Here is an 8506-nt window from a genome sequence, read left to right as displayed (position 1 = left end):
CGGAATTGCCGAATGAAATCTGTACGACAAGACTGACACCTAACTTGGATCCAAGGCGAGCAAACGGTGCGGATGTGAACATACACGTGAAGGACTAGCCCTAGCCCTAAGGCGAGTACTAACACCAAGGTGCAGCAATAATGAGCAGATAACATAAATATAATCCTGCTATAACAATTCAATAATTCTAGTTAATAAAGTAACTTACTTGCGCATCCTGTAGGATTATTTTAGCATTTCACAATAGCACAACAGTTCTTGTAACATTAATTAATCATAGTTGTAAAATATAATCATGGTATCTCACGCATACCTGTGAACCTATAAGGTTCAGAAATAATCTCCTAAATTCCGTCATTTTGCTACTTCATGTAATTTTAGTCTAAACAAGGCATACGTAGTAAATTCTTTTCGAAGTATAACTGGAAACTAGCAAGTACGCGTATAGTTATAAAAAGAAATGACCCACTCACCTGGAGTCCACGCTACAATTCCCTAGCACGAATCTTGAGGCGTCATGAACGATCGTCGCCTAGAACAATTATCAAATCACGTCTCAGAAACACGTAACTTGCATAAAACACAACCCCAAGGACGTTCTAAAATGATTTGAAACACATCGACCAAAAGTCAACCGTCGATCAAATGTCAACAGTAGGGTCCATAACCCTACGTAACTAGATCCGGAAGATCCATGTCTAGGATTTCCGATTCGTAACTTCCCAAGAGTTTCAATAAGCTTCTAGAACAACATCCTAAAGTTTCAAAACAACCCAACCGTCAGATCTCTGCCAATTGCCGAAATTAAGTGGTGGCCAACGTTTTATTTTATGAACTTATAAATTCAATTTGACTAGATCCGTATGTTGGATTCCCGATTCATAAGTTCCTATGATCCTTAAATATTACATACTATAACATATTAAAATTTGGTGACGATCCAACGATCGAATCATCAATTCATACAATAATCAATTAACAGCCAACTAGGCAGTCACTTACGAAACTATGCTAAAACATCAAAATTTCACTCAACGGGTGTCAAATATGGAATCGGGGCATCAAATTTAGCTTAGGTTGGTCAGGGGTGCTTTGGCCCACGTGCCGCCGCATGCGACATGCGATGGTTGGCCATCCCCACTCACCGAGAAATTCAACTATTTCTAAAAATTACCAAATTTCACATAAATAAAGATCTCGATGAGTAGAGTAAGTTTTATACCTGTGGCCAAGTCCAATTTGGCCAGGAAAGTCTCCAAATTGACTCAAAACCGTCGGAAACCCTAAGGTGGGTGTTCTTTGATTCGACTTCCATGGTGTTCCAACGCCCCTACAACCAGTTGGGTCTTGTTCCTGGGTCCAAGGGGAGTTGATTAAGGGTGGGGGTGGGTGGTGAAACTCACCAGAATGGAGGAATCACTGTCGAACACCTCCGATCCTCCGGTGATGTTCTTCGCGTTTTAGGACCTAAAACTCTTCTATCTTGGGCGGAGATGGAAGATGGGAGATTGTGGAAAAAGTTTCAGATGGTGGATGGTGGAGTTTCAATGGAAAAAATGGCGAAAATCGCCTGAGTTTGATCGGTTTGGGTGTGCGGGTGCACTACCGTGGGGAGACTGGGAAGGTTTTTTTTTTTTTTTTTTTTTTCCCTTTCTTTCTTCCTGATTGGTTGACTCTCCTTCCTCCTAATTGGTCCTCTTTTCCCCTTATTTTCTGATTGGTCCCATACCATTTCTGATTGGCCCACAAAACTCTTACCTGATTGGCCTCATTCCCGCCCACAAGGTGGGTGTTTAATTAATTTAAAAACTAAAGTTTAGTAAAACAACTTCAAATGTCCGTAACTATACCGTTAGAATCTGGACTCACAAACAGTTTTCGTCTATACATTTGTAGTAACGAGTACTACGAGGATATGCTAAAAGAACAAGTCTTACGTCTCTTTAACCGATGGTCAACGAAAGCCAAAATTTTGCTTCTAGGGCATTTTCGTCAAGTCATGTTTTTTTTTAAATTAATAAAATTGTAAATGTGGAAACAGGTTGTCACATATTTAATGTTGATTATCATTTTGCTACATATGATATCTTAATGTGTATAAATATATGATCTCATTAACATTACTCCTTCCTCTTGAAGAATGTTCTTTTTACCATCTAAATATATTATAATTCCATAAGACATTATACGTCAGATGAGGCAGACATCTACAACAATTAAAAAAGATATTGTGGCAGTTTAGAGAGTGATAATCTCATAAAATAAAGTAAATATGTATTTTTTTTCACTGATAAAATTTTAAGAAAGTAATCAAACCCTACTATGTGAGTAATTTGTGAGGCTAACAAACTAAACGGTGGCGGGGAGGGGTGGGGTGGGGTGGGGTGGAGGTGTGGGGGAGTGGCCTAAACTTCACAATGAGTCAGTCATAATAATATGATTTAACTTTGTTTTTGGTGAGAATCAAAGCTAAGACTTGGATCTCATTTATAAGTGAAGAAGAATACCAATCTTTCCATTGTCATCTTGCTTCTACGTGACTGATGGTATACTCCCTCCTTCACAGGCAACTGCAAAATTGTCTGATGGTGCTCCAATCCCTCCTCTGACAATCAAGTCCAAGTTTTTTCAATTTGGATGGTTTTATGCCCCCATACTATCTTTGGTTTAGCGTTCTTCATCCAACCAACATCAAAGACAAATGTGAAAAAAGATTTTATACAATTAATCTTGGGTCTTCTCTTCTCCTTCTGGGGAATTTTCGAAAAGAAGATTGGATAGAACTATATCTATCATTTTTGTTTTACCTTCGTTCTTCTCAAAACAACCGTTAGAATCATGACCACTTTTTTACTTTTCATTGATTTTAGTTTGCAACTACAAAATTTATTTAAAAATAAAATAAAATAGGATATAACGGTTAAGGCAAACAAAATATTCCTTACACCAGAACAGTCTAGGATTTTTTTAAAACATGAATCAAATGAAAAGCATTTAGAAACTTCTAGTTATAAATGGATAGGCTTTTTAGCCAAAATAGATTCTGAGATTTGTCTAACTCCTCATTTTGGTTCCTGATATTTGAAATTAATAGAAGTGGTTCATAAAATTGTTCACCATCAATCATTTTGGTCCATCGGTAAAAATTTTGTTAAATAAGGATCAAAATAACAAAATTACCCTCAACTTAATAAAGGATTTTTTAGCCAAAGTGGTCCCTGAGATTTGAAATCGATAAAATTAGCTCATGAGTTTGTCCATTATCAATCATTTTAGTCATTCCGTGAAAAATCTTCATAAAATAAAGATAAAATTACAAAAACACCTTCAATTTTTGTCAAATTATTTGGCCTATTTTTTATCATATTTAGGATAGTTTTGTCACTTGGATTTTTATTTAACATAATTTTTCACCGAATGACCAAAATAATTGATAGTGGACAATTTCATAGACCACTTTTATTGATTTTAAATCTCAGGAACCAAATTGGGGAGTTATACAAATATCATGGACCATTTTAACTAAAAAACCTATAATAAACAATATGTCAAAATGATTTGACAAAAATTAAGAGTATTTTTGTTATTTTATCTTTATTTTATGGATATTTTTCATGGAAAAAATGATTGATGGTGGATAAACTTAGAAATCAATTGTATCGATTTTAAATATTAAGAATCAAAATAAGGAGTTATGCAAATCTTATAAACAACAATTTTGGCTAAAAGCCAATGGATATTGCCGAGAGGATTGCATCAGCAAACCAAATGTTATGGACATCCTCAATACACAGACGCAGCCTTCAAATGAGGAACTGAAGTGATACTGTCAGTTTGCAGGCAATAATTCCATACACCAACCCCAATCAATCCACATATGTATCCCCAAGTCTTTACAACTCGCTCGAGATAAACCCAGATAACTCAGTAGCACTCATTGAAAGCAACCGAGTGATATGAATTTGATTCGGGTGCCCCACTCGCTCATTTGCCACAGACTCGTCTTAGCTCTTAATATTATTTGGGTCCATTCAAGATTATTGAGACAGAGACCACAGACCACAGACCACAGACACATACTGACAACCCATATAGGTCCAATGGCCATAATCCGTGCATAATTTTACGTAAGTAACGAGAAAATTTTCGAGTGTGATGTGACGTAATATTCTAAACACTATTAACTTAATACAAATATTAGACGCTTTATCAAAAGGGATTTCAATTTTTAAGGTAAAAATAAGAATTAGTTGTAAGGCTCATGCAATATCAAACTTTAACATTTGAACCGTTTATTTTTTTTAGTCGCATTTTATAGATCATTCTTATAAAATATTAACAAAATCGAAAATTTTTGTAGCATCTAATTGAGTTCAAGGAAATTTACAAATACTATGTTCTAAGAAACATTGAAATTTTATCATAACAATCAAATGAGTAAATAATTTCAGATTGAATTGATTTTTTTGCAAGGATGGTCTATGAATGAAGATTTAAAAAATAAACAGTTTGAATCGTTGAAGTTCGATGTGATGTAAACCTTACAAACAATCCCCATTTTTACCAAAAAATAGGGATCTTTTTGGATAAAGCTTTAATATATAATATCACTTTATAAAATATAAATGTACTGCAACAAAATAAATGATTGATATACGATGGCAGTCAGTAACTCGCGTAATATTATTAAGGGGTTTCTTAATTTCAATTCTTAGAAAATATTATTATTCAATTAAAACCTAAAGTTAGATTACAAGTTGAATAAAATTCTTTGAATAAATATTCACGTCGTCATTAAAATTAAAATTTATACTTGTTATTAACATTTACTGCTTTTCTATTTCTAAAATGCTCCATAAATTTTAGGGCTAGTTTGAGGTTTTGATACTTTTTCAAAAAATAGCTTATTAAAAAAAAATCTGAAACATCAAATGTGTTTAGCAAAAAAAAAAAAAAAAAAAAAAAAAAAAAAAAAAAAAGGAAAGTGTTTTCTTAAAAAACTTCTATCAATGATAGTATAAAAAGCAAAGATAAGCAGAAGCAGAGTCTATTATGCTTCTCAATTTTTTTTCAAAGCATAGTAAACAATGGCCATTTAATGAAAATTTTAAATGGCAATTATACTCCCATATATTTTATAAAATTACAATCTTTGCCCCTGCAGTATTCTTTTCAGAAATTATTAAATCACATTCAATACCCTTTTTTTTATTAATTTAACATATTCATATCAGTTTTATATAAAAGATTACCAGACACTAAAGCATTGTTTTTTTTATTTTTTAAAAGCACTTTTACAAAAAAATTTACTAAACACTGAACAACGTTATTTTACAACCGTTTATTCTCACATTACAGCATAAGCATCATTTTAAAAAGCACAGTAATACCAAACTAGCTCTTAGTCACTAATTTATGTTTGACCTTCTCTCCTAATAAATGAATCTGAATGATAAAATACCAAAAAAATATTAGTTACACATTTAAAAAGAAAATGAAAAAAATGCAAAGAGATAAACTTGAAACCATTATTCAGAGCACATAGAAAAAAGTCAAAGTGAATATACATTGTATCTAATTATCGGTATGGAAGAATAGGTACGCAAGTATTTATATGGAAATATCGGTATGGAGGCATAGAAGTAAGTATTAATATGTAAGCATTGATGCGGAAGTATCGATATGGAAGCATAGGTACACAACTATTTATACGGAAGTATCAATTTGGAGGCATATGTACGAAAGTATTAATATGAAAGCATAGGTACAGAAGTATTGACATGGAAGCATAGATACGCAAGTTTTTATAGCGAAGTATCGGTGTGAAGCATAGGTACGGAAGTATACATATGGAAACATAGGTACACAAGTATAGATATGAAAGTATAGGTACAAAAGTACTAATATGGAAGTATAGGTACAAAAGTATCGATACAAAGGCATCGGTACAAAATTAGCGATACATAAAAGTCAAAACATATAGAAACATAATTTATACACAAACATATAGTATATATAGATACACATGTCTTACTCAACCGTGCTAAAGAATTCGGATGCATATACGAAGAAACATGGATATGGAATCTGTAGGGTTTCCGGACATATTTAGATAAATTTAATTTGAATAATTAAATCACACAGCGGAAAATAATAAATAACATATAATATGTTATCTCAATATATATCTGGTTAGTTTAATTGATAAAGTAACAAATTAAGAAGTCGCAGAGATTAACAAGACGGTATGAAATTGTTACACGAGCAAGCTAAGTTCACTAGAGTTCATTACTTGAGTCTCTTGCACGTGTATGCCGTTTGATTGGATCATCCCTATGTTTGCAATCTTCCTCTTTGTGATCGATCACGCGAAGCTCCCCAAGTGTTGAGCCTCAAAGAGTATCTACACTGATAAAACTAGCAATGGATGATGGAGTGATCAATTTGATGTGCTAGTAATATCACTCACTTGGTTAATGTTGGATGGGGACACACAACTTGTTTTAGCTTTAGGGTTTTTCTTTCTTTTATATGAGGGTTGGGATGGTTGGGGGTAGGGGTGGGGCAACATCATTGACAACATTGTTGGATTCATCATCCATTTTTCTAGTAATGGTATTGAACTATTAGCCATGCATGACTTTAACGGCGTGGACATTGATCTCTACCCTTTTTTTTTTTTTTTTTTTTAAATTTATAAATAATCTTTTTATTGCATTCTGGTGAAAGAACTTGAAAATTTGGAACAAGCATCTACCGTTAAGTTTCATAAACAGGGTAGTAAGTTTCATAAATAGTTTGTATGAGGGACGTGGGAACCTACAATTAATTTCATAAACAGTTTGTGTGGGGGCACGCAGGTTCACGAGTCCCTTTTTTTTTTAATATTAAAATTATGTCTTTTTTATTAAAATTTAAGTTTTTTTTGTTATTATTATTTTTAATAGTTAATATGCATTTAATAGTCAGCGGACGTCAATAATATCCCTTAAAAGTAGGAAATCAACGTACAACACTTTCCATTTAAAAATTAAACTAATGACACGTAAATAAATAAATTTAAAAATACTTAGGTAATTATTAGTCAAAACGGTCTAATTAAATATTTAAAACACGGAAATATTTCATAAAAAATATATAAAAAGAGTGGGGCATTTTAATTTCCTCAAAATAGTAAAAGAGTGGCATTTTGTAAGAATATACATTTAATTTAATAAAAAGAATGAACTGATAAGTACATGTGTGGCGGTGACAGTAAGTAAAACTCTGTGACAATAGTTAACATTATAATTTACTATAGTCTAAGTTTTCTCCCGTCCCTTTCTCTCAGTATAAATACTCCTCGTCCCCTTAACTTTTCTTACCTTCAAAGTCTCTAATATTCTTCTCTTCCTCTTCACAACGTCCATATTTCCCCACTCACGGATTCGCATCAAGCACCTCAAAACACCCAAAAATTCAGAAGAAAATGAAAGAGCGGGTGCTTGTGGAACCTGCGTTCGTATTTGATCAGGATACCCACCTCACCGTTTCCAAAACCTCCATCTTCTTCCCCGGCGACGGCTTCACCGTCTACGACTGCAAAGGCCAGATGGTCTTCCGAGTCGACTCTTACGCCCCCGACGCCCACGACAGTAGCGAACTCGTCCTCATGGACCCCCAAGGCCGCTGCCTCCTCACTGTACGCCGAAAGGTAGCGTAACAACAAAAAAGAACCTCCAATTACGCGAGTAGACTCACTGAGTTAACTCAGCGAGTTAACAGTTTTCGTTGCTGAATTCCATGCACGTGCGCTGGCAATAATTTTGCTTTCCGATTCGAGAATTGGGTTTAATTCACTTCCGTTTTCGCTTGCTTATTTTGGAAACCCGTCCATGAAAACGATTTAACACTCAGTGAGTCAACTCGAGTTCTAATATTTTGTTGTTGAAAACTTTAACAGAGGCCGAGTCTGCATCAACGGTGGGAAGGCTTTGTGGGTGAGAGAACGGACGGCCAAAAGCCCATCTTCAGCGTACGGCGGTCCTCCATAATCGGACGGTCGAACGTGACGGTGGAGGTGTTCGGAGATCCAGGGGAGGAGTACCATATCGAGGGCTCGTTCGCGCAGCGCTGCTGCACGATCTTCAATGCAGAGAAGGAACGGGTGGCTGAGATCCGACGCAAAGTGGATGCCTCCACCCACGTGGTGCTCGGGATGGACGTTTTCTCTCTCTGTCTCAAGCGTGGATTCGATGGGGCGTTTGCCATGGGAGTGGTGCTCGTGCTTGATCAGATCAACGGCGACGATAACGTTTTTGATGATGATGTTGTGGAGGAGGCGGAACCCACCGCCGAAGATGAGAGAGCGTAGAAGAGCGTAGGTGCGTTGGAGTGGTTTAACTGTCAGCTAAGTATCCGGAGTGTTCGGCGGATCGGTGGCCTCCTGTCTTTGGGCGTAGATCTTGATTGTATTTTGTTGAACTTTAATAATTTAAAACGTATAAAAATGTATTTTGTTATCTCA

General features: G+C 35.1%; 1 protein-coding gene across 1 annotated transcript; it reads left to right on the top strand.

The window, feature by feature from the left end:
* Positions 1-7353: 7353 nt before the first annotated feature.
* On the top strand, positions 7354-8506 carry LOC137707528 (LURP-one-like protein (DUF567)). Its single transcript, XM_068446412.2, has 2 exons — positions 7354-7693; positions 7943-8506. Exons 1-2 carry the CDS (start codon positions 7469-7471, stop codon positions 8351-8353), a joined length of 636 nt encoding a protein of 211 aa, XP_068302513.2. The 5' UTR covers positions 7354-7468; the 3' UTR covers positions 8354-8506.

Source organism: Pyrus communis, chromosome 17, assembly GCF_041283825.1.
Source record: "Pyrus communis isolate YQ-2024b chromosome 17, ASM4128382v1, whole genome shotgun sequence".
Lineage (NCBI taxonomy): Eukaryota > Viridiplantae > Streptophyta > Magnoliopsida > Rosales > Rosaceae > Pyrus > Pyrus communis.
This window is presented reverse-complemented; position numbering and strand designations above follow the sequence as displayed.

Bases quoted from the DNA above. Each gene is read 5' to 3' on its own strand.
- LOC137707528 (XM_068446412.2), top strand. From the start codon at position 7,469: ATGAAAGAGCGGGTGCTTGTGGAACCTGCGTTCGTATTTGATCAGGAT. The intron at 7,694-7,942 runs GTAGCGTAACAA...AAACTTTAACAG, and splicing joins TCCTCACTGTACGCCGAAAG to AGGCCGAGTCTGCATCAACG.